This window comes from Silurus aristotelis (assembly GCF_946808225.1).
Source record: "Silurus aristotelis genome assembly, chromosome: 16".
NCBI lineage: Eukaryota > Metazoa > Chordata > Actinopteri > Siluriformes > Siluridae > Silurus > Silurus aristotelis.
This window is the reverse complement of record NC_139589.1, coordinates 5,511,238-5,538,538: the sequence shown is the minus strand read 5'-3', so window position 1 is coordinate 5,538,538 and position 27,301 is coordinate 5,511,238. Positions and strand designations below refer to the sequence as shown.

The 27,301-nt window shown below is 37.0% G+C and overlaps 2 protein-coding genes across 2 annotated transcripts; one reads left to right on the top strand and one right to left on the bottom strand.

Annotated features, from left to right (window-relative positions):
* Window positions 1-401: 401 nt before the first annotated feature.
* LOC310739078 (calpain-1 catalytic subunit) lies at window positions 402-12,304 on the top strand. Its single transcript, XM_083564689.1, has 22 exons — window positions 402-784; window positions 1,081-1,342; window positions 1,501-1,570; window positions 2,635-2,753; window positions 3,680-3,813; window positions 4,518-4,686; window positions 4,783-4,866; window positions 4,935-5,020; window positions 5,198-5,272; window positions 6,519-6,679; window positions 6,799-6,959; window positions 7,485-7,496; window positions 7,695-7,906; window positions 8,748-8,787; window positions 9,271-9,336; window positions 9,426-9,483; window positions 9,838-9,902; window positions 9,999-10,067; window positions 10,192-10,270; window positions 10,380-10,496; window positions 11,865-11,923; window positions 12,010-12,304. Exons 2-22 carry the CDS (start codon window positions 1,091-1,093, stop codon window positions 12,034-12,036), a joined length of 2,115 nt encoding a protein of 704 aa, XP_083420815.1. The 5' UTR covers window positions 402-784; window positions 1,081-1,090; the 3' UTR covers window positions 12,037-12,304.
* Window positions 12,305-12,963: 659 nt separating this feature from the next.
* Window positions 12,964-25,646, bottom strand: bbs1 (Bardet-Biedl syndrome 1). The gene is made up of 17 exons (XM_083564677.1): window positions 25,126-25,646; window positions 24,741-24,817; window positions 24,561-24,595; window positions 23,406-23,678; window positions 22,173-22,219; window positions 22,035-22,073; window positions 21,844-21,916; window positions 20,779-20,910; window positions 20,593-20,699; window positions 20,376-20,496; window positions 20,036-20,194; window positions 19,343-19,412; window positions 18,371-18,529; window positions 18,112-18,245; window positions 14,590-14,724; window positions 14,414-14,500; window positions 12,964-14,317 (listed from the first exon to the last, which is right to left on the bottom strand). The coding sequence occupies exons 1-17, from the start codon at window positions 25,155-25,157 to the stop codon at window positions 14,231-14,233; spliced, it is 1,767 nt and encodes a 588-aa protein (XP_083420803.1). The 5' UTR covers window positions 25,158-25,646; the 3' UTR covers window positions 12,964-14,230.
* Window positions 25,647-27,301: the final 1,655 nt, after the last annotated feature.

Here is a 27,301-nt window from a genome sequence, read left to right as displayed (position 1 = left end):
AAATCCATTGGACTAGAGGACTTTCCAGAAGAATGGAGGTTATTATAACAGCAAAAGGGGACTAAATTTGGAATGGGATGTAAAGTGTACATATAATATTACATCTGATGATCAATTTGGAGACGATGAATCCAATTTATTATGTTGTGTGCCGCACATTTTTAACAAAATTCCAAACCTAAACCAGTTTACATACCAGATTTCCAAACATATCATTTAAATGAGTTTAGATCATGTTTTTTTTCTCTTTTTCAAAAGGGTAGAGCAAGCGTTTTTTTTTTTAAATGAACATTTTATCCATCACAGTTTACCCAGAACAGTCTGAAGGGTGAGTCTGAAAGGCTGCTAAAAGACACGCCCACTGGTCTGCAGTCTACTCACAGCTCATCCTCACTGCAGTCGCCCAACCCATGCGAGTGTAGAGCTGACAGCTTGCATACTGATACCAGACTTAACCTTACAGCTCAGCTAGATCATTTTAAAACTGAAAAGTTTCTAATAATGGTTTTTAGAAACTATAGCTTGGGTTGCAATTTAAACTGAATTTAAGACTTTAGTTTAAACCATGTCTGGGAGGAAGATATCTATTCGGATCTGGCAACCCAGCAACTCATGTGGGCTTGTTTTTTTAGCACCGCTGGCACAGGACGCAACGGGCTTGGCATTTGGGACCACTCTGGTTATAGACAAAATAAACTAAACTAAAAAAAGATAATCAGCAACCCAGATTTTGTATCCCAACAAGAACGTGCTATCAGGAAATATAAAAACAAGTGATCTAAAGGTAGGATTTAAAAAAAATGTATGTTGTATAATAACTACTAGGTCATTTTATTTTCTGATAGAGTAGCAATTATTGTGTTATGTCCTGGAAAATATTGTAACTTCATATCTGTTTCAAAATGGTTTGCCTTTTAACTCTCTGATCATTAAAAACCATGAAAACTTCCAGCCATAAATCCAAGTATTCCAATGTTAGATACAACCTACTAATAATCTTATATTAATTTTGGAATTTTTGCTACAATATTAAATTCCTGGACCTTTAACCAGTTTGCATGTGATTTTTATATTTAAAAGAGTCTGACAAATGGAGCCTATATGTGCCACTGGAGTAGCTGCTCGACTGAGGAGTGAGTGGGATCGCAGTGAAGGTCTTGGTCAGAATGATAGGGCTCTGAAGTTCTACGGGCAAGACTTTGAGTCCCTGCGTGCCAGCTGCCTTCAGAGTAGACGTTTATATGAGGATGAAACCTTCCCAGCCAAACCTTCATCACTAGGATTCAAGGAGTTGGGAACGGGCTCTGCCAAAACCAAAGGAGTTTGCTGGATGAGACCCACAGTAAGAGTTGGCACTGGGAAAGCCTGCCACAAGCTGCTTACCTGTGAAGGCTCTGTTGCCCTCTGTCAAAGTTTGCATCCAAACACGTGCAAACATCATTGATATTCCAGTCACTTCTGCACCCTTTCTGACCCATAGGTCTTCTCTGTGCACTCCAGGAATTCTGTACTGACCCACACTTCATTGTAGACGGAGCCACTCGCACGGACATCTGCCAAGGAGCTCTAGGTACAACTCTGTAAAGAAGGTTTTGAGCAGACAATATGTTTACAAATAAGTAAAAAAATTCTGAAATTTAAATGTAAAAATTAAAGTGTAAGAGTTAAAGGAGCAGTTTGTCTTTTTGGAGCCCTCTGCTGTTTGTAAGGGACACTGCAAAAGCAATTAAAACCTAACAAATGTTTTTCCCTCTGAAGTAACAAATACTGTACTTCTGTTGAAACTCTGCCATATCAGTTGCCTATTGATAAAAAAAGGGCAAAGCTGAGAAACTCTATGGATGTGCAGCAAATATATGCACCTGAAAAAATAGAAATTTAATTACATCAATTGCATGACAATATTTAAAATCAGTTTTGGACTCCCAAATGGCAAAAAAATTACAAAAACTGAGAAGTGTTCAGCCCTATTGTTGGGTAATCTGTCTGAATCATGGTTGATCCCACAGCAGGATGAACCATAATATATATTATCATATAATAGCATCATTGCGGCAGCCTGTGAACACGTATGCAGAAAAGGAACAAGATAACTTTTATACATTGTGTGTCACACTGTGTGTTACACTGCCCTGTGACTCAGCAGTTATCAGCAGCTGGAAAAGATGCAGATGGCTGTCTTAAAAGATGCTTACAGTAGCTACCATTTGGTAGTTTCATCAATGAACAATTGATGAACTCAGCATGAATCTGGAGTCACCAAGATAAGGATGGGTTTCTTTTTTTAGTTTGGTTCCCACCCAAGATTTCTTTCTAATATTTTAAGAAGAAATTTAGGCTTGCCTAAACCCCTATGAATAAACTTGCAGGGACAGATTTTTGGATTTATGATGATCTATTTATTTTAATGCTTTGAGGCATTATCCACTGTGAAAAGTGCTATAAAACTAAAACTAATCTGATTTGAATTGAAGTCTTGAGAAGGTTGAGAGTTATTGGGTGGACAAACTGAACTGAGGTTTGGGAGTTATTGGCTGGACAAACTGAGCTTTTTGGTTTTTGTAACATATATTTTTAAATAACTTGACAAATATCTTTCTTTCATATGTTGCTAATGATCACTTTCTAAACCAGGGGACTGCTGGCTACTGGCGGCCATTGCTTGTCTTACTCTGAACGAGCCATTGCTGCGCCGTGTGGTACCTCATGGCCAGAGCTTCCATCAGCAATATGCTGGAATCTTTCACTTCCAGGTACAATCTTTCCCTTTAAAAGTCAAAATGTTATTATTTCTAGTGCTGTTGCTAACATGGGGTGCAAAACTGCTGCCTTTCTGCATGACCTCTTCCTTTCCCCTTTCCCCAGAGCAGCATTCTGCAGAACTGCACATTCAGCAATTCAACCCCTGCACTGTTAGCTATATATACAGGGAGTATTTATGGGAAAACAGATACCCAATCCCCTACAACTCACCAGGGCAGGGCAGGGCAGAGCTCACTCCCTCTTGTCAAATTCCAATAGCATGCATGGGTCTGTGTTGCAAACCTGCTTAGTCTATTTAGACCCAGTCAGCTGAACAAAACAGCACAGACTCACTGAAACTTGTGGCAAAGCCAGTTATAGGGGGATCGGCAGAGGGCAAAGCAGATTAACAGTATTCTATGATAGACAGCAAAGTGTAACAAACAGTTCTGGGTGTTTATTGAATTAATAATACATTGTTAGCTTTGTACTTAGTTTGTACTAGTACTCAAAAAAACCTCTGTAACCTGAAATTGATTTGCAAGCTGTGATATGTGTAATAATATTGCTTCAAATAATTGCCAAGGCAATCAGGAAATTTGGCATGCATTCCCAACCCATGGGCTCCTTAAGAATGTTTGAGACTACCTAACGACTCAAAAAAATTATTAATTCCATTCCAGTATATGCCCACCCTGACAGAAATAATAGTTTGTAGCAACCATGTAGTAACCACTGTAGTTGCACAGCTTGCATGATCCTTCCTGCTGTGCATGATATTGTTTTTGTATGCACTGATTTGAAGTTCATTATACCATTTCCCACTTCAGTATGTGCACTTTATTGGTAACAGGATTAAGAAAAGATCACCAGCTGTAATATTCCTCACTCTGATTGACCAGTTGCAATAATCAGTGTTATTACTTCTCTGTTGTAGTTTTGGCAGTTTGGGGAATGGGTAGATGTAGTGATTGATGACCGTCTGCCGGTGAGAGATGGAAAACTTCTGTTCGTCCACTCAGCTGAAGGGGCGGAGTTTTGGAGTGCACTAGTGGAGAAAGCATATGCCAAGTAAGAAGGATTTGACATAGTAGTAAGAGTTTGTTTTGTTCATTTCAAACATCAAAATTATCTAAGTGACTTTGACCATGGTGTAATTGTTTGGGGCCAGATGGGCTGGAGTCCAAAAAGAAAAGGTTGAACTGAATGGCAGTTCTGTGGGTAAAAGTGCCTCGTTGATGAGGAAGTGGTAGCTCAGTGGAAGATGTTAAACTTCTGTTCAGAAGATTGAAAATCCTAGCACTGCCACTGTTGGACCCATGAGCAAGGCCCGTAATCTTCAACTGCTGAGTTGTATAAATGAAATAACAAACTAATTTTTGGGATATAAGGGCATCTACCAAAATGTTGTAAATGTTGTTGAATTGAAAGATTGGTTGTAGCTGACTAAAAAGGCTACCATCAACTCCAACCGTCACTGTTAGCACATGAGATGAGCAAAAAAACATCTCAGAATGCAAAGCACATGAAATCTTGAGGTGAATGGGTTAAAACAGCAAAAGATCTCCTCAGGTTTATTTTTCTCAGCTAAGAGCTGAAATCAGGGTTTACAGTAGTTACAGCCTTAAGGTTAGTCAAATGTTTTGTTTTTTCCCCAACTATTACAGATCGAATAACTGCCTGTAGATTAAATACTTGCATGAATAAGCAGGAGTAGAGGTCTTCCTATTACAGTGGCCTTCGAGTGTATATTAAAAAGCGCATGTGTGTGACAGGTTAAACGGTTGTTACGAGGCGCTTTCGGGAGGCTGCACCTCTGAGGGGTTTGAAGACTTTACTGGTGGTGTTACAGAAATGTATGAATTAAAGAAAGCTCCAGGCAACCTCTTTAGCATCATCCGCAGAGCTGTAGAAAGAGGCTCTTTAATGGGCTGCTCTATAGATGTGAGTATATACAGTATATGCCTTACGATTACATACTGTATAGTGTACATCAGATTCTGCATTAATAATGGTTTCTAAAGCCTTTCTCACTTTTAGATTACAGGGTTCTTTGACATGGAGGCAGTTACCTTTAAAAAGCTGGTGAAAGGCCATGCTTACTCAGTTACAGGGGTTGAAGAGGTGAGCAAAGAACTTGTTGGCTGACAATAAGCAGTGCTTACTTGTGACGCTGAACTCTTTTTGGCTAGGTGGATTCGAAAGGAAAACCCATAAAATTGATTCGCATCCGGAACCCCTGGGGAGAGGTGGAATGGACTGGAGCCTGGAGTGACAAGTGAGAAATCAGAATAAATAAATAAATAAATAAATAAATAAATAAATAAATAAATAAATAAATAAATAAATAAATAAATAAATAAAGATATTTGAAGAGCAATGAAAAGCAAAGAAGATGAAGAAAGAGATAAATAGACAGTAATAACAACATTAATTTTGCTTTGCCTTAATTTAGTTCCAAAGAGTGGAACGAGATCGAACCTTCTGTAAGGGCACGTCTGCATAATTGCCAGGAAGACGGAGAGTTCTGGTGCAGTATCAGTGTTACCCACCATTAACCACTGGTAGAAAAAGCTTACATACATAAGTTGGAAAAATAAAATATAACTGGACATGTTTTTATAGAAATTACATTTCACACCTCTTGTCCATTTATAGTTACATTTATGTTGTAAAAGTGTCATGAAACAAGTTCCTGTTTTCACTTACATTAGAGCAGCTATATCATCCCCTCATTTTTCTCTTCCTTGAAGCTATTGAGAAAAACTCTATGTTAATGAGCTAATGAGCTATAATAAGTTCATAATAAAAACACAGAAGGCTCCTTCCATAAATATTCAATGACTATTTTCTTACAGAAACCACCACCATATTAGCAAATAGACCTACCGTATTTTTCGGACTATAAGCCGCTACTTTTTTCCCACAACGAAGCGGCTAATTTTCCACAAGTTCCACAATCTTCAAGCCAATAAACTGAGAGACATAACATTAGACCAATGAAATTTCCGAACGGAAACGAAAAAAACGCACCTCACCTGTGTTCTGAGCTGTACGGCATCAGGAGAAAAAACTTCCATCGGTGGTGATTTTTAAACGCATGACGATGCTAAGAGATAAACTCTCAGAGAGAAATAGTTGTAAAAGGAAGGAGGAAGACAGTGAACAATGACTTCCTTGGTAGGCTACTGTTTAGATACAAGCCGATGTAACGCGTTGAGTCTGGGTGAAGGGAGAGCTCACTAACTCCAGTTGCAACAGAAATCATATAAGCACAGACAGATTTCCAAAACTCGTGCTTTTTTATTTTTCTTGGCAACAGCGTTACGGGTTAGTCAAAGAAACTTAGAAATAAGCATCAGAAAATAATAAGGACATACTCCTCGGTCTTGCACACATGCAGTAATACCGGAAAAAATGCAGTGACGCGCTATTCCCAAAATGCCGCTCTGCTCTTAAAGGAGCCACATCATATTTTACCCGTTAAAATCCGGAAATTACGGTATATATATTTTTCTTTATTAGGTAGCAACACGTGTTTAATCTGTTTATTAGCGTTGGTTTATGTAGATCATACACCGTGCAATTCCCAGTAAATAAGCTGTTATTATAGAAACATTATAGAAATATTATAGAAATACAACAATTCTAGGCCAATCAGATCAGGACTGTAAAAACCAGTAATGAATACTGTTTTAAAATAATGCCATAATGGCTTTTCAAATGTCACCAATTTCATTCAAATAATTTCTGCATCTCTGATTCTCACAAAACAGGATGTCCTTCAGTGATTTCATGAGAGAGTTCAGCAGATTGGAGATCTGTAATCTGACAGCAGATGCACTCCAAAGCAGTGAGCTGAAGAAGTGGAACTCGTCCCTGTACCCAGGAGAGTGGAGAAGAGGCAGCACGGCTGGAGGCTGTAGAAACTACCCAGGTACTAAGATAATTAATGGCCATTATTTCATTCACTTTTCCCCCTTTTCTTATGTGATTTAAAAAGAGAGAGACAATTAAGTCTCTGAACAATACTTTTATAATTTATTATGCATGCAGCTACTTTTTGGATCAACCCCCAGTATAAAATCGTACTAAAGGACACAGACACTGAGGGCCAAGACGGCTGCAGTTTTTTGGTGGCTCTAATGCAGAAGGATCGGAGGCTGTTGCGTCAGGAAGGCAAAGACATGGAAACGATTGGATACGCCATTTATGAGGTAAAAAGCTCATTTGGGCCTTGGGATGAGATTTAAGGCAGGTATTGGTCTACTGTTGGAGGATCACACATATACTAAAATAATATTTTAGCCTAATCTTTATCTAACACAGATCTGGATAATCACTTTGACACATTATCCCTTTAGGAAAATCCTAATTGTCCTTTTTAGCAGTTGTAGTAATTCATTTTATTGAGCCAGTCATATATTTTATGAGGTACAATTCTACAAATTTTTCTGGTCTTTTCAAAAATAGTTTTTGAGGTAATAGTGCACTTGCCTTTTATTATACACTTTATAATAACTATTTTGAGATAATATATTGTCCAATGTGTTGGCAGGGGAGAGCAGTGGGTAGTGTTATTGCATCACTGCTCCACGGTCCCTATTTTATTTCCTTAATGATTATAAATGTGAGCATGTTCTGAGATTGAACATTAGCTGTTGTGGGCAGCGATTAAATAAGAACTGTGCATTTGTGTGCTAAATTCTCTCAAAAAAATTTCTTTTTCGAATCTTTTACAGGTTCCCAAAGAGGTATGGGTTTGCCGCACATCTAACAATAATGCAGTTACAGTATGTCTGTTCTAAAATAATTCATGAGCTGTTGTTAATGCTGTCAGGTCAGTGTCTGTTCTGGTGCATTTCTTTGGTTTAAGTTTTGCTTTGAAAAGGAAAGATACATTTGCATGAACAAACAAAAAACCCTCTGAAAGATCTGTATTTCCTTGCCAGTTTCTGGGCAGCACAGCTATGCATCTGAAGCGTGAATTCTTCCTCAAGCACACGTCCACCGCTCGCTCCGAGCTGTTCGTCAACCTACGGGAAGTGAGCTCACGCTTCTGTCTGCCTCCGGGAGAATACATCATCGTTCCCTCCACCTTTGAGCCACACAAAGAGGGCGATTTTGTGTTGAGGGTTTTCTCTGAAAAAGCCACAGAGTCTGAGTGAGTGGTTTCTTTGATCATTTTAGCCATTATTAAATACAAATACAAAATATGTGCTCTATGTAAACATGATATTCATTACAGTACATGCAGAAGAATCATATCTTTATCATATCTATGTGCCTTATTTATTTAATGTTATGTTAAATGTAGTATTGTGTATAATGTTTTTAGAAAAAAAGTATTAACTTTTTCAGTAATGCAGATCAGCTTTTAGAGTGAATCATTTACAAACACTCCTCCTGCTTAAATATGGGTTTTTTTAATAGATTTTTTGTTCAAGATTGCATTGTTTCAAGTCATTCCTGTGATATAAATAACTATTGCTTTACAATATTGTCTTTAAATGTGTGCTTGCAGTTCAACTAAACAAGCTTAAACTAAACTTGCATTTATCAAATTTGTACAAAAGAGCAGCTGGGTCTCAAGGGCCATGCTCAGGGGCCAAATTATGGTGGTGGTGGTGCTGGGATTTAAACTCACAACCTTTAATGCAGAAGTATAGCATCTTAACTACTGAGCTACCACTTGCCAATACAATTTACATTTGGCAGCTTAACTGGGCTCCTGAGATTAAGCAATGCTTTACTACTACCACATACTATTTAAAAGCAAAATCACAATTGAAAAGACAGTCATTTGCAGCATCTCTTTCACGGTTTGCAGAGTCTTAATGTCAATTCACACAGGACTCAGAAACTTTCGATTTTTAATAAATGAAAAGCACACAAACATTGGTTAAACCAGCTCTCGAATACGCGCAATATTTGTAAAGAGCATGCGATTATTCTGATTTAAATGAAGGAAAAATATTATACTAAAAATACTCTGTCTTTTCAAGGGAACTTGATGATGAGCTTTCTGCAGATCTACCAGAGGAGGTAAGTGAATGAGGTTTACTTCGACACAGGAAAAAAAATGCACACCAAAAAACCTGCTAACAGTCTCAAATAGTACTTTCAGTTTATTAGTGTGTGTGTATTTATTTATATATATATATATATATATATATATATATATATATATATATATATATATATATATATATATATATATATATACACACACACACACACACACACACACACACACACACAGAAATAAAGTGAAAGTACTATTTGAGACTGTTAGCAGGTTTTTTGGTGTTTACATTTTTTTTTTTTGCTGTGTCAAGTAAACCATAATTTTTGTGATTTTATTTGTTCAGTTCTTTAATAGATTTACAAATATCTCATTAATAATTATATATTTGATCTAGAATAATTGTAGCTGTCCACTGGATTTTACCTTATTGGTTTGAGATTTTGAATTCAAACAAACAAAAAAGAGAGATATAATAAATAATTACATTTTGATTACTGTAGCCTGTACTACAGGAGAGTGAGATTGATGAAGGATTCAAAGCTCTTTTCATCAAGCTGGCTGGAAAGGTGAGGAGATGAAAGTGTAAACCAAATTCTTACTTTGTATTTACTGACACATTAAAACCCCTTTTAAATATTGCTCTCTTGGCCTGTAGGAAATGGAGCTTGATATCCCAAAGCTGCAGATTATTCTGAATCGTGTTGTAAGCAAACGTAAGTGTTCTTGAAAGTGTCCTTCTCAGACACTGTTTTTTCCCTTTTTTCCTGTGATTACAGCTATACTGCCACTTTAACGGTATAAACTTGGTATACAATGTTAAAATTTGTATAAGCAGAATGAAATAAAATGTATATATCATTTTGCACTCCTTGCTTATAGAAGACCCTGTTAGCACAGTTCTACCTTGTGCTTACGTTCTGAATAGAAGCTGTTGCTCAGGATCAGCACAATATTAAACCCAGACTATACACTGGATTATGTTCATTTCAGGAAATCCTAACGAGATTAATATTTAAATTGAAAGCATTTAGTAACATTTAAGTTGAGCTTCTTGTTTCTCTTTACAGACAAAGACCTCAAAACAAATGGTTTTGAGAAGGAGGCTTGCCGAAGCATGATCAGCCTTCTGGATGTATCCTTTCACGTCTCATCACCGTAGCATTCTTTTGTATTTGTATTCTACTATAATGATACAATTCTACACATAGCCTTAACATGGTGTGTGCAGAAAACTGGAAAAGGAAGGTTGGGCTTAACAGATTTTCATGTGCTTTGGGAGAAGATTAAAAGATATCTTGTTAGTTATGTGTATTACTTGGATGAATTGGAACCAATTTTCCAATTAGACTAAACATGTACTACTCCACTTTGTAAACATTGTTTCCCCTTCTCTTTCACACGACTACACTGGAAAATATCAGACTGTGTTTAGAGATTTTGACTTGGACAAGTCGGGCACCATGAACTCCTATGAAATGCGCCTGGCTTTAGAAGCCGCAGGTACAGATGCCTCATTGCATAGAATCCCATTGTGATTTATAAATACTTGGGGAAAAAAAAAAACGAAAAAAAACCAAACAGCACTCATATATTCACTTCATTTTGTCAGGTTTCAAGCTGACGAACCACATTTTCCAATTAATAATCTTGCGGTACGCTAAGCCAGACATGAACGTAGACTTCGACAGCTTCGTGACATGTCTGATCCGTCTGGAGAGCATGTTCAGTGAGTGGTTATACAAACACACCTCGTAAATGCTGTGCATCTGAAGTCAAGAAGTAAACATCATGGAATACACTGATACAGAAAAATAATCAGGGACTAATGGGTGTGATGCCTTTACTGTCCTATAACAATACATTCTGAAGTGTTTTATATACAACAATTTATTTATTTAAAAAAATAAATAAATAAATAAAAAAAAGGGGGGGGGGTGTCAGGTAAAAAAGCTGTATACTTGTCACATGTAATTTACAGTACAGTGAAATTCTTCATATATCCCAGCTGGGGTCAGTCATGATACAGCACCACTGGACCACTGAGGGTTAAAGGCCTTGTTCAGGGGCCCTTGGTAATAACCACTGAGCTACAACAGCAACATAGCTTACTTTTTTATCCATTTATAGTTACATATATTTGCACTATAGCTGTTCCAGCATGACCATTCAGATATGGTTTGCATGGGGTGGAGTGGAAGATCTTGAGTGGCCTGCTATAGAGCTCTGACCTCAACCCTATTGAACTCCTTTAGGATGAAATAAAAAATGCTGACTGCCCCCTTGTGGCTGAATGAGCACAATTTTATATAGTACATTCACACTCTAAAATGTAATAGAATATATATTTAGAGTGGACGTTATATTAACAGCAAATGGGCCCATTCATGTAAAATGGGATGTTAAAAAAATATGTAGGAATCTTACGGTGAGGGTGTCCACAAACTTCATGCAGATTTTCATACACGCTTTCATTCACCATTCACGTGAATGAAAATTCACATAAATTGTATATAAATTTTAAAAAGTCTAATACAAGATATATACCATTTATTGTTCTTTTCCAAACTGTTGTGACAAACATTAAGACACACATTGGTATAGAGTGTCTTTGGATGCAGTAGCATGAAAATTTCCCTTCACTTGAACTAGGAGACCCAAATCTGTTCCAGCATGACAATGCCCCTGTGCACAAAGCAAACTCCTTTAAGGTATACTTTGCATGGGTTGAAATGGAAGATCTCCTGTTATAGAGCTCTGACCTCAACCCTATTAAACACCCCAGGCCTCCTCACCTCACCTACATCAGAACCAGACTTTACTAACACCCTTGTGTCTGGATGAGCACAACTCTCTACCAGCACACTCCAAAATCTAGAGGAACATATTTCCAGAAGAGTAGAGAGAATTTTAAGAGCAAATTGGGACTCAAGGTAGAATGCGATGCTCAAAAAGCACATACCAAATTTTAAAAGGTGTCCACAAACTTTTGCCAATATAGTGTAATTGTGCTGTTGTAAATTATATGCCAAAAAATCTATATCTGGTGTTTTATTATATAAAGCAAATATTTATATTATGTATATTCTCCCAACAGAGACATTTCAAACCATGGACACAGATGCAGATGGAGTGGTGTCCTTCAGTTTCTCCCAGGTTTGTCCACTTATCCAATAGTTTTTCAATTGCATTACAGTGATCACACAAATCTTATATTATTTCTATATCTGTTTTTTTTTCAGTGGATATCTCTTACCATGTTTACGTAGAGAAATGTTTTTCATTTTTCAACGCATGTAAATCTCAAGCATGTCAAAGATGGTGCTGTTGAGTCTTCAACCAGTTTTCAGAGGGAAAAACTACTGCCTGTATTGGAAATGCTTGTGCACTGAGCTGCCTTAACTAGACCCGATTTCTCTGTGAAACTCTGGCATTATCTGCATTTTATTTTTAACTAATTAATCCTATTTTTTAGCATTTATGACTTTTTTTGTCTTCCACTGTATAACAACTATTGATTGAAATAAAATGAAATAAAAAGTTAAATGAAATCACAAAATGAAAAGCTTATTTTTGTAAAACCTTATTTTTGTAACGTGTAACAAAAAGGTGTTATACACCTGGTCTTTACACCTGACTTTGCTAGCCATATGCGATTTCTCCAATCTGCACAAAAATGGAGGCACACAATTGTATAGGACGTCTTTGGATGTGGTTGCATTACATTTTCCCTTCACTTGAAATAGCAGACCTCAACCTGTTTCAGCATGACAATGCCCCTGTGCAAAAGTAATATGGTTTACAAGGGTTGGAGTGGAAGATCTTGAGTGGCTACAAAGGTCTGACCTCAACCCTATTGAGCACTGTTGGGATTAAAATGACTCCATTAACTTAAATGAAGACAAATTTTCACAATCTAGTGGAACATCTGGCCAGAAGAGTGGAGCTCATAGAGACTAAAGAGTGAAGCTCTTAGAGACTAAATTTGACATTTTTATTTCGAATTATTTAAAAAGCAAATATCATTGTCATTATATAATATCATTATCGTTCATTTATTTGTCAGGCCCAATTGTCTGTTCCATTTGCATACGTGTGGATTGGGGTGTGTTTGTATGTGTCAATCTGCAAAATACAGATAAAAAAAAAATCAGATGTTGCTCCGGCAAATTTCTTGAAATTAATCACACTGATAATTTTTATTTTATTATTTGAATTTATTTTGTAAAACCTGACAGTGAGTCTTAAATTACCACTAAAATACACACTATTAGGAATAATAAATAATATTTACTCACCAGATCATCTGGGACACCTGCACTTTCATGCAATTATCTAATCAGCCAATCCAATTATCAATCATGTGGCAGCAGCACAATGCATACAAGTCAAGCCTTTCAGTTAATATTCACATTAAACAGTATGCGAGGGGAAATGTGCTGTCCCTTACTATAAGCGTGGTCTTGGTATTGGTACTGGAATTGTTGGATCAAGTATTTGAGGAAATAATGTGGTCTGAGATGTTCACATCCACGGAATACCACATTGGGTTATAATACACGAAACAGGCAAAAGTTCTCTTATTGCAGATTTGAGCAGATGTTACTAATGAACTGGCCAGTGAATGTATGTATAAACATGCAATACTACGGTGGCTGAGAAGCACCAAACAAATGAACAAATCAGAAAACAAATGAACTTATCCGAAAACACAATGACAATTCAGACAAAACCTGAAAAGGTAGGTTTAGTTTGCAAATGGAATACTTACTGCTCATTGGACAAGACATCTGTCATTCGCTACAGCTGTGGCAGGAGGAAGTCGGCGCTTGTGTGTTGAAGTTTTGGGAAAAAATGGTTTCAAGTAATCACAGAATTCCACAAACGTACAACAAACAAAGTTATAAGATATACAGGAAGCAGGAAAGTGTGTATTTTGAATGAGAGATGTCTTGTCAAATGAGTGGTAAGTATTTTATTCACAAACTATACCTACCTTTTTCAGTTTGTCTGAATTGTCATTGTGTTTTCTGATTTCTTTTTTATTTTATTTTTTTATTGATTTTATTTTTTATTTTGTTTTTGGATTTTTATTTTGGTTTTGTATTGGTTAATTTGTTTTTGGATTTTTATTTTGGATTGGTAAATTTGTTTTCTGATTTGCATTCCTCAGCCACCTTACAATACAAACCAAATCAGTATTATAAATAAAGCAGTTACAAACACACAATCCTAAACCCAACTATGTGGCCTTTTACAATAAAACACCTGCTGACTGCAGCAATCATCAAAACTCCGCTTTTACCTATAGTTTGGTTTCTATGGCCAGCACAAGCTTCTGTGATCACCTGCACGGAGTGGCTCTTCAGTCTCTGGAGCATTAATGGCTAAGCCATGCCTCTACAGGCTGCCTCTACATAGACACAGCAATAATCTCATCCAGGCTCATCTTGTCCATGTCTCCTAGCTGAGTGCCAGTCCTTCACTTACAGGCATGTTAATATGGGCAGTGAGGAGTGGGGTGCTCTTCCCTTCTCTCAGCACAAACACCTGCGGTTAATAAAGAGGGCAGCATTTCAAAATGGACTTATCTATCAGGATAGATACAGGAAGTTTATGTGACGTAAAAAAAAAAAAAAATCTCACCTTGATAATGTCTGAAATCCCTTTATCACTCAGACACTCCACAAAAGTGTCAATAAGATAATTAAGCCCTGGAACCAGTAGGGGGATCTGCAGACAACACAACAAGGCATAGTCCATTTCCTGCTCGCTCAACATGCTCTTGCTCAATGGAATTTGAGCAAAAATATGTAGCTTACCTTAAAGAAGGCTGTCCGCATGCTGTACAGATTCTCATCAAACAGGAAACTGATGGCTAGGTTCATGACAGGGCGGCATGCTGCTGTGTTCTGGATGTTCAGAGTCAGTTTGAAGGACGGGCCTAAGCCTTGAACCTAACAACAAAAAACTGTGTTACAATCTTTATTTTAATTATAGTTAACTTTCTATTCATGCAGCTGATCAAATCAAACAACATCAAACTAGTGTTCCACCAAAAAATGCTAACATTTGTATTAACTAAATATATTTGTAACTAAATATATATAATTTGTTAGTGGTTGTTTTAATTGTTAAATATGGTACGTGGTTCTTTTAAGAAGTATGTTCTGGTTCCATTGGGGTCAATGCTGAAATTGTGTGGGAAGGCAATGTTTAGTGACTAAAAATTATATATTTTTTTATATGTAAGAAAAGAAAGGATGTCATGAATACGTAAGTTGCGTTGAAAGTTTTTAAATTTTTCCTCTTTTATATTTATACATTTACATTTGTAATAATCACTGCATTAATCGCGTGTTAATAAAATGCTTTTTATTTTAAAAAGTGCCATTAAAATGAATTTGTGTTAATTTTGGCAGCCCTAATATACATGTACATACATACAAACACACACACACGCAACATGTCACCGACTTGTAAACCTTCGAGTTGTGAACTTTTACAGACAAAAACAAACCTGCTCTATTCTTGTCTCTTTACCCCATGCCAGCCCCTGAATGCCAACTACAGTGAGGAAAATAAGTATTTGAACACCCTGCTATTTTGCAAGTTCTCCCACTTAGAAATCATGGAGGGGTCTGAAATTGTCATCGTAGGTGCATGTCAACTGTGAGAGACATAATCTAAAAAAAAAAAAACAGAAATCACAATATATGATTTTTTAACTATTTATTTGTATGATACAGCTGCAAATAAGTATTTGAACACCTGTCTATCAGCTAGAATTCTGACCCTCAAAGACCTGTTAGTCTGCCTTTAAAATGTCCACCTCCACTACATTTATTATCCTAAATTAGATGCACCTGTTTGAGGTCGTTAGCTGCATAAAGACACCTGTCCACCCCATACAATCAGTAAGAATCCAACTACTAACATGGCCAAGACCAAAGAGCTGTCCAAAGACACTAGAGACAAAATTGTCCACCTCCACAAGGCTGGAAAAGGCTACGGGGAAATTGCCAAGCAGCTTGGTAAAAAAAAGGTCCACTGTTGGAGCAATCATTAGAAAATGGAAGAAGCTAAACATGACTGTCAATCTCTCTCGGACTGGGGCTCCATGCAAGATCTCACCTCGTGGGGTTTCAATGATCCTAAGGAAGGTGAGAAATCAGCCCAGAACTACACGGGAGGAGCTGGTCAATGACCTGAAAAGAGCTGGGACCACCGTTTCCAAGGTTACTGTTAGTAATACACTAAGACGTCATGGTTTGAAATCATGCATGGCACGGAAGGTTCCCCTGCTTAAACCAGCACATGTCCAGGCACGTCTTAAGTTTGCCAATGACCATTTGGATGATCCAGAGGAGTCATGGGAGAAAGTCATGTGGTCAGATGAGACCAAAATAGAACTTTTGGGTCATGATTCCACTAAACATGTTTGGAGGAAGAAGAATGATGAGTACCATCCCAAGAACACAATCCCTACTGTGAAACATAGGGGTGGTAGCATCATGCTTTGGGGGTGTTTTTCTGCACATGGGACAGGGCGACTGCACTGTATTGAGGAAAGGATGACCGGGGCCATGTATTGCGAGATTTTGGGGAACAACCTCTTCCCTCAGTTAGAGCATTGAAGATGGGTCGAGGCTGGGTCTTCCAACATGACAATGACCCGAAGCACACAGCCAGGATAACCAAGGAGTGGCTCTGTAAGAAGCATATCAAGGTTCTGGCATGGCCTAGCCAGTCTCCAGATCTAAACCCAATAGAGAATCTTTGGAGGGAGCTCAAACTCCGTGTTTCTCAGCGACAGGCCAGAAACCTGACTGATCTAGAGAAGATCTGTGTGGAGGAGTGGGCCAAAATCCCTCCTGCAGTGTGTGCAAACCTGGTGAAAAACTACAGGTAACGTTTGACCTCTGTAATTGCAAACAAAGGCTACTGTACCAAATATTAACATTGACTTTCTCAGGTGTTCAAATACTTATTTGCAGCTGTATCATACAAATAAATAGTTAAAAAAAATCATACATTGTGATTTCTGGATTTTTTCTTTTAGATTATGTCTCTCACAGTGGACATGCACCTACGATGACAATTTCAGACCCCTCCATGATTTCTAAGTGGGAGAACTTGCAAAATAGCAGGGTGTTCAAATACTTATTTTCCTCACTGTATATTGTACTGCCATTTTAAGGTACCATAAAAGTAAAAAAAAAAAAAATTATTTATTGTATTTTTGTGTATGTGCTTTATTATGCATTACATTGTAAGAGGTGGTATCAAAAAGTTTTGCGACTAGCTCTGTTTATACGAAAAGTACTTTATTTATCTATGATTACACACTATCACCCTCAAAATAGCAATACAGTGTGCCCAGCGTTCCTGCCACTTCTGGAATGTGTCCTGGAAGTCTTCTTTTCAAGCGTATCAGGCACCTTCTGCTATTCACTCTGGATCTCTGCACCAGTGTCAAAAAGGCGACCTTTGAGCTGGATCCTCATCTTTTGGATTGAATGCGAATTCCGCAAGAACCGAATATGTTGAGCATGGTGGGTGCTTAAGTGAGATCATGTTTCCGGTGAGAAACTCATGTGTGAGGAGAGCTCGGTGGTAGAGTGCGCGCGTGGTCAGAATAGCAGACGTGGCGACGCACGTCATCAGAACAGCACCAGTTGCACAGCTCTCGATGTTTGGCATACTGACTTATGAAGGTCGGTGCTCCCTGTAACTGTGCGTGCAGCCTTGTGCTGCCATCTGTTGGCGTGTTATAAAAACTAGTCTCAAACCTTTTTGATACCACCTCTTATATATTTGTGTCAAAAGTATACATCTATCTATATCAAAAAGTATATAAAAGGATATCCCCTATCCCCATATATACAAGAGGGTCACTGTAAATCAATACAAAGCATTTGAGTGATTTCTTTATACCTATTTTTGTTTGAATGTTTGAATCCTGGTGGGTCTCATGCTAGAAGACCCCTACCTCCATCGTCAAAGCAATGAGCCTTACTAAAATTTCGATAGAAGTGAAAATTATGTACATTTTACTCAGTAGCCTTTACAGTCATGACATTTCTGAGACTTATGGGAGATTTCGGACTGACATGTCAGACAGTACTCACCACCACAGTCATCAAAACATAAGAATACTGTAGAAAATGGTACTCGTTGCTACATTATAGCTTTAAAGAATTGACGAATCTGTGCCATGGTTCTGTTTGAAATGAGCCCATTGATTCAAAATGGTTGGCTGGGAATGTCTATGGACATAGCTGCTTAAGCTGTTTTAACTGGTAACTAGAATAATTATCTGCCAAAACCATGTTTACACTCACCACTGCATTCATCTTCAGAGGTTCAGTCAAGCTGGCTGACACAGGAGTGAGGCTGGACTCCAAGGCTTTGACATAGGCCCTGGCTGCAGCTAGCCGCAGCCTGCTCAAGTCCATTTGGAAGGCTCTGTGCATGGCTACACAAAAGTCCACAGAAAATACCATTTTAGAGTCTTAAGGAATAAACCATTAAAGGAAATTATGACAAAAAGCTTCTTTCAGATATACACTATGTAGGCATGTGTGCTTTGCTTAGACATACCCACAGCATTCTCCCTTTCTCTCATGGTCTGGTCCACATAAAGCTTGGTTTTCTTGGGCACGTTTAGTCGGATGCTTTGGGCTATTGGGGGGCCAGAGATGGCGTCCCTGTCATCAAACACAGCTGTCCTCTTCAAGATCTTAACAATCAGACCACCTCCTGCACATCATAAAAACATATTCAAACAAGTAGATAAAATACAGGTGATAAAGACACTAAGATTAACATCTTAACTAATAAAATGTAAAAAATTTGCTAGGGTTGGAAATCAGGCTCCGCCTATCGATTATTTTTTTCGAGTATTTTACCAATTATTCTATTGATTCTATTAATCGGATAAGAAGTACTTTTTCTTTATTACTAAATATACAAGGAAAAATAAGACGTTTCCTTTTTTTTTTTTAATTACAATTTTAATTGCTAGCATTGCATACAAGAATATCAGTAAACTAAACCCATTTAGTGCATACAATACAAATATATAAGTAAAAAAAAAATCATGATTAAAAATGTTAACGCACTGTACAGAGTTTTCTTTATGTTTCAGTTTGAAATTATCCCAAACTTTGTCATTTTTTTTTGGCTGATTCATCTTCTCGCACCTTGCTCGTTTAACCCCCATGTCCTCCTGTGTTTACCTGTCCAGAGCGGTCCAGAGTTTAGCAGACGGTGCGTTAGTAATAATGGTCTGCGGAGAAAATGCAGTGCTCTATGTGTAGCTAAATGGACTAAACAAAGCCTAGAGGCAAATAATTGCCTTAAATGTTTTTTTTTTTTTTTCCTTTTTCAAATTACTCAAAAAATCAGTTCAGCCCCAGTAGGGAAAACGTGTTTGAGATAAACGTGTTTGTGAAAACATGATGTGATAAACCTGCCATTGATTATTGACTATTGACCCTGCCATTGATTATTGACCCTCACCCTCACCATTTCCACCTGTACATACCGCACACAATGTTTTTTTAACAGTACCTTTGGTGGTCATGATTAGGGTGCCTTCTTCACGGCCATAACGGCCAAAACAGATGCTGGTCACCACGTCCTGTGAGAAGAAGATGTAATACACAACGGTTCAGCTTATTAAAAACAGAAAATTGGGCAATCAAAAATATGATAACCCGATACATGGGGTATTATGCAGTCAATTGCAATATGTTGCAATATAAATGCATGAAACTTCTTTCAAATTGATATTTAGAATAATCAAACGGCATACAAAAGATCAATATTTTCACACTGCGATCTCTAAGAAGCACATAGTATTCTTTGGTACCAACTACACCAGTAGCATATTAAAGGATGCAAAATGCTGGACTACCCTATTCCATAGATTATTGTGTGTAGGTACATCGCTTTAAAAATGTGAACATTTTAAAATTTGAATTTGATATATTACAGAATACACATTTTACATATTTACAACAACTTGTCAGACAAGGCCATTTCACTTACTATTGCTTCTAACAATATACTTTTATTAAGAAGGGGTAGCTCAGTGGGAAAGATGTTGGACTTCTGATTGGAAGGTCATGGGTACAAATCCACAGCTACCACTTCTGGGCTTAACTGTACAACTGAGGTAGCTGTAAGTCGCTTTAGATAAAAGTGTATTTCAAATGCAGTCAACTTAAATCTCAGCTCTCATTACGGCTCTATGAATTTTACCGGCGTTTTGATGGTGCTGACTATGTTCTTGTCACGATACACATGGACTTCACAGTTAGCCAGAGCCACCAGTATGGCCTGGAAGCCCCGTGCTGGCAAGTCCAGAAGTGCCATAGTGGTAACTGGAGCAGGCAGGTAAGTCGTCCATAGCTTCTTCCCCTTTAAAAAAAAAAAATCGGATTGTTGGAATAACTGCACACTAGTGCCACAGTTTTGGCATTTACAAGGCTTTACATTACAAAGAAAAGCTGAAGTGATTGCATTACAACAACAACAAAAATCCCTGGATGACATATAAATAAATCTATTTGTATAAATCGATGTGTATGTTCGATGAGACCTTCTGAGTGAAGCTCTGCATAGTCTCCTGAGCACAGCCCACCACCACATTCTTGCCCATTCTGACCAGTCCAACGGGGTGAGAGGACAGCTCAATGCAGTACTTAGGCTTCTGCGAGTCCCTGTAACAAAAATATGTACAGAATTCAGGATGTGCTGAGATTGATTTCTGATGCACTGCACTGTGCTGGTCACAAATGAACTGGTTGCCTGCATACCTGCGTAGTATATAGATGTTCCCATTACGACAAGCTACAATGATTCTGAACTCGATGTCAAACTGACCGTTCACATCCATGAGTGTAGGGACGCTGGGAAGAGACATCTGCAAAGATAAAGATCAGTTTGAACGTTCACCTTCGAACACCTTGGATATACTTGTGTCATAAAACTGAACTACTGACCTTTGAGAGAATGGTAAAAGCTTCCGGGTCCAAGATATAAATATCTTGGCTTTCTGTGCCAATAACCAGACAGCTGACTGCATCATCATCCGCCATGTTCTTCTTTAGGGTCCCTATGCATGTAATAATTGTCTAAGAGCAGACAAAAAAACATATTGAAGACATTGTTTGTCAAAGCTGCAACGCGGATCATAAAATAATTTTACAACATTTTTACAGTTTGTTCTCTTATTTATGACTTTTATATTTGACCACCATGCATGATCAAATGTGAACAATAATTGGTCATTTAAATAATCACTTGAACAAGAACATTATATACAATTTCTCTAATTTATGTTATTCTACCTACTGTACTTTATTGATTAAAGTTTGAGGTATTAGGGTTACTGCAAATCTGCACTAATTTTTCCAAATTTAATAAAATAGTGGCCAATATCTATATTTACAACCCCAATTAATTTGGGAAAACATCTGGAAACTGAGGAGACCAGTTTTGTGAGAGAAATAATGCTACATCTGCGTCTGATACAGGATTCTAGCTTCTCGACAGTTCTGGGTGTCCTTTGTTGTATTTTTCTTTCATGACGCCAAATGTTTTCAAATAGTGAAAGGTCCACAATTTTGTAGACACAGTCTTTCACAGATTGGTGAAGCTCTGGCCATATTTACGTCTGAGAGACTCTGCCTCTCCAATATACAATTTTTAAACACAGTCATCTTACCGACATGTTGTCAATTAACCTCTTTAGTTGCAAAATGTTTCTTCAAAAAGTTTAATAACACTTACTTTGCCCCATGACAAAATTTTTGAGGCGTGTTGCAGCCATTAAATTTAAATATATACAATTAGGTAATTTGTTCCTTAAAATAGTACATTTCCTCATGTTTTCGATGTGCTATTGTGAATAAAATATGGGTTCATGAAATTAGCAAATCAATCATTGCATTCTGTTTTTTATGTACATTTTACAAACTGTCCCAACTTTTTTTGGAATTGGGGTTGTACTGTACATACACAACTGTTTGCACATGTGTGTATGTGAGTAAGACAAGACCGGGCACCTGTCTGCGTATGGGCTGCTCTTTGTGAAGGTTAACATACAACTCCATTTCCTGTGGTTCAAGCATAAGGAACCTAAAACAGAATGCGATAATACACAATTCAAAATGCCTTTAATCTGATTGCAAAACAATGGAATGTTAACAGGCATGTAAAAAAAGTGTGCAATTGTAATTTTTTTATGCAACGTTACCGTAGTGATCGGACTGATAGCGGGATGTCAGCCTTATCTCTGAAGAACAGAAGGTAACAATTTCTCACCAGTGTGACTAATACTTTCTTTAACGGACTTAAATTCCATTGCACAAATCTGTAGAGTTATGCAACTTACCTTATACTCTCTAACATTTCTTTTAGTGTCAATGGGTCAATCATGTCCTTAAAAGACAAAGCAACACAGGATTATATATACATACACAGACATATACATTAGACTATCGTACTAAAAACTGGGAAATTATTTTTTATATTATTATTTTTTAATCAAAGAATGATGAATTTTGATACAAGAGGGAATTCTTGAAATAAGTCTAGAAGGGAGCACATGCAGCAAAACTTATACTTGGAAAATATCAAACAATTAAAAATAAAATCTCATACATCGTTTGAGGAAATAATAATAATAATAATAAAATAAACATTTCTTTTAATCTCAAACGGTTTTAATTTAAATGTAAAATGTAATAATTACTTTGATAATCATTATGCATAATAATGTGCTAAAATGTCCTATAATTGTTATTATTATTATTATTATTGTTATTATTAATAAATCATTAGAAGCCCCACTTACAGTATTGAATTGTATATAATCAATCACTTATAATATTAAATTCCATATGCTCCATCAATTATAGTATTGTATTTGATACTATCTATCATTTATAGTATTGAATTCTATATGATCTATCACTTATAGCTTAAAGAAATGTGCTGTATCATTTATAGTTTCGGATACTATATGATCGATTACTTACACTATTGAATTGCATATCATTTATCATGTAGAGTATTGACTACTATATGATCTATAATTTATAGTATTGAATTCTATTTGCTCCATCCCTTATAGTATTGAATTCCATATGATCTGTAATTTATAGTATTGAATTCTATATGCTCCATCACTTATAGTATTCAATTGTATATGCTTTATCACTTATAGTATTGAATTCTATATGATCTAGAATTTATAGTATTGAATTCCATATGATCTATCACTTATAGTATTTAATTCCATATGCTCTTATCACTTTTAGTATTTAATTCCATACGATCTATCATTTATAGTATTGAATTCTAAATGATCTATCCCTTATAGTATTAAATAAGATATGATCTATTACTTATAGTATGACTTCTATATTATATGGCCACTTGACCATCACATATGCGCTTGCTATGATAAATACCACATAAACAGAGAGCACCTAAATGTAAGACACACAGTAAAATTATTTCATTAAATCCCCTAAGAACAGTCAGTAGCAATTATTTGCTGCAAGTCGTCCCCTACTGTAAGATCCCACACAACACTCTGAGGTGTGACGTAAGGCTCGTTTACCCCTCTAGCCTGACTCCATACATCCTGCTCCAGGGGGTTGACCTCCAGAGTGGGAAGAGTAAACTTGAAATAAGGCCGCAGGTTCTTGTAGATGTAGATGAAGGGGCCTGAGGCCACAGCGATGGCAGGGGTACGAGGCTCATGTTGGTCCATGAGAAAGGACACCAGACCGGTGGGTAAGTCCAGCAGGGTGTTCTCACTGAGCAACCCCGTGCCACGATAAACCTTCAGCTTCATGTTGCCTGTTCCTGTACCCAGATCACCTACCACCAGCTATAACGCACACACATACACACATAACACAAATGAAATCAAATGAAATATAGGCTTACAAGCATCACAGGAGTTCAGAAATCAGCCTGTCTGGCACCAACAACCATGCCAGAGTCACTTTGAGTGTCAATGAGATAAAATCTTTTAGTTTTCCCCCTATTTTAAAGTTGGATGTTAATATTACCTGAAGCTCATGACTTCATCTGCATAATTTGATGCATTATGCTGCTATCACATGATTTGGATTGGAAAAATTTTAATGTGCAAGCATTTCGGTTTTGCCTTAGTCTCTGATAGGCACTGATAGTTAATTGTTGGAACTACTTGCAAAAATCCATGCCGATAGTTTTTCCGGGTTGTTTTATACAGTACAAGAGCGGCCTCTCGAGGTAAATTACTGATGCCAGGTGCTGTTTTTTTTATTTTTAACTTTTTTATTCAATTTGGGTTTGGGGGTAGCTGTTATTTATTTGGAGTGTTACTTTTTGTTTTAGTCTAAATGCATGTCTTAGATTTTCCACAATACTTATTAATAGGGTTATTATATTCATATTTATTCATTCAGAGACTTTTCATGATTCAGTACTGTTTGAAGTGTTATGTTAGTTTTTTTTCCAGTATTAATTTTATCGGTTAATTAATCGGTTATCGGTTATACACTATCGGTCGACCTCTAGTCGCTGATCTACTGAACCAGCACGAGGGTGGGAATTTTAAACACTTCTGAACATCAATTTGGATGACAGGCTTTATTAAATGTCATTGGATAAAATGTTAAATTTGAATCAGCATATATGATCGGTGACTTACATTTAATAAACAAATATGGCAAGTATATAAGTCAGAGAATGAGCATGAAAATAGACGAGGTCAAACTCTCACCTTGTTCTCACCATCTCCATGCAAGTCAGCCAGAGCTGAGAAAAGAACAACAAATATAAAACACAAAATTGTGTTCAGTTATAGATTTCAGTGATTGGTTGTATTATGTGATCTATGGAACTACTTAGCAAGGATCCTCTGATCCCATTCCTGATCCCATGAATGATTAGATAGACTTACTGATGCATGAAGAAAAAGTGTATAAATTAGCAACAGGATCATAGTGTGCATCAAGCCATTTGGAAGTAGACATTGCACTGGAAGGGAAAGAAAGAGAAAAAAGAGCATGAAAATTTCCTGCAACATGACAATTTTGAAAGAATTTAAACACAGCATTATCAGAATCCCCATGTAGACAGTAGACTAACCCCATGTAGACTAACTTGGATAACGATTCAGCTAGTTTCGTTATATCCCGCTACAAATCTGTTCGTCATATAATTACTGATTAGATTAGTGAGCCATTTCTGTAATCTGTAATAAGACCGACAGTACTGCAATATAGCATGTTAGCACACCTGGCCTTTTAGCCGCTAGCATTAAAGATGCAGCCCCAGTTACTTACCTGTCTTTCATCTCCACAGGAACTGAACTCATGTTAGCTTTTACTGTATATCCCGTATAAATCCCAGCCCAGGTGCTGTCACCGATATAACAACCAGCTAGCTAAAAGCATGTCTGTAATCCTTAGATCGGCTTTCCACGTTTCCATAGAAACAGCAATGGCGGCATATGAGCGTGAATTCGCGGTGCAATGAAAATAGTTGACCCAACAAAAAAATCGTCCATTAGGCGCGAACGCGCATGCGCGCTATGTGGCGCACGCGTCGGATACTTTCGCGGTACGGACCTGCAGCGTTGTATCACCATGTAGGAAGAGTGTACATTAAATGTCACGTGATCCATGACGTGGAAATCAGTAGCAAGTAGAATCCTTCTCTTCTTCTGCTTTGTCTTCTTCTCCACCTCTTCTTCTTCATCTTCTTCTTTTGCTGTGTCTTATCCTCTTTCTTCTCCTCCTGCTCTTCTTTTTCTTCATCTTTTTTGTCTTTGACTTCTCCACCTCCTCCTCCTGCTGCTCTTCTTCTAATTCATTTTTTCTTTTGCTTTGTCTTCTTCAACTTCTTTTCCTCCTCCTCCCGCTGCTCTTGTTCTTATTATTTTTTTTCTTTTGCTGTGTCTTCTCCTTCTCCTCCTCCTGCTGCTGCTCCTCTTCTTCTTCTTTATCATCTTCTTCTTTTGCTGTGTCTTCTCCTCCTCTTCTTATTATTATTTTAATTATAACTGAATGACATCTTTTAACCATGCTTTCTTGCCTTCTGAATGTCTAAGATTAATTCCTGTGATCATCTACAACATTTTAATCTATTTTCTCTGGAAATGGCAAAACAGAAACTCTGTCCTGAACACTTTCCTGTGGTGGAAAGATTTACAGACTCTTTCCAGCTGACTGTAATTCATTATTTCTAATTTAAATTTGCGGTAGATTTGCTGCTGTAACATTGAAACACTGTGGGATGAATAAAGGTATATCTAATAGTGTTTATCAAAGGGCAGTCGCAAATAAGTGAAAAATATGGATGAAAATCATGTATAGAGTATTCTCTCGTACAAATGACCGTCAACAATTTTGAACTAAAAATCAGATTATTTTAATATACTTAACAATATGAACAAAGCAATCCTATCCATTAAAGGGCTTACATTAAATTTCAGTTATGATGGTGATTTTAAGCATTAAATTAGTCTCCCTATTAACTACAATTATTTTCCATGTATGAGACTCAATCCAAATACATTTCTATATCATACCAATAAACATTCATAACATTCTTTTTTGCAGTATACAGTCCACAAATTCTTAAAATGTGCAGCGATTTTAAAAACCTACAAAATATCTATCAGAAACAGAGGTTAATGTCTTATTTAATTACCCAGATATTGTATAAGAAAAACCTGCACTTCTGATTTATGTAGTAGATCTTAAACTACAAAAGCAGTAAACAAACTATGTGGTAAGTCAGATGCAAACACAGAGAAAAGGCACAACTGCTCTAACAGCAGTCTATTATACAAATCAGAAGTGCAGGTTTTCCTTAAAGGTTTGATTGTGGCGATAAACGACCCACACAACACGATTTACACAGCAGGAGCCAGTTTATTTAAAAACAGAACGAACCCCGTTTAGTTACACTCTAACAGAGATTAATAACCAACAGTTCAATGACTTTGCTAAATGATTAGCAGCATGCACTGCCCCCTGACAAAAACAACATTATTGACAAATTATTGACAGCAAATATATAATAGAGAGTAAACAGTTTAAAGAATTTACCAGTGAGCTTAAAACAGAAATGAATTGTCACTTCTTACACTGGTGCTTAAATAATCATTGATTAATTCACTCAGTTCTCTTGATATATAAACAACACATCTGATTTATTCCATTGTTTGGTTGCTTTTAAACATGAGTTTAAAAGTCCTTTAGTGTGTGTCTGTGTGTGTGGGTGTGTGTGTTTATGTAAGGCTTTAAGGTAAATACACAAACTGTGTGTATTTACCGTAAAGGCTTACATAACACACACACAGTTTGTGTAATTACCTTAAAGCCTTACATAAACACACACCCACACACAAATCCAATTTTATTAGCAGTTTATTGTTCCTTTTTTTTATTTACTGGTTGATACGTGTGATTTTCTTTCATGTTTTTCTGGGTCTTTCTATTACCAGCAATGACC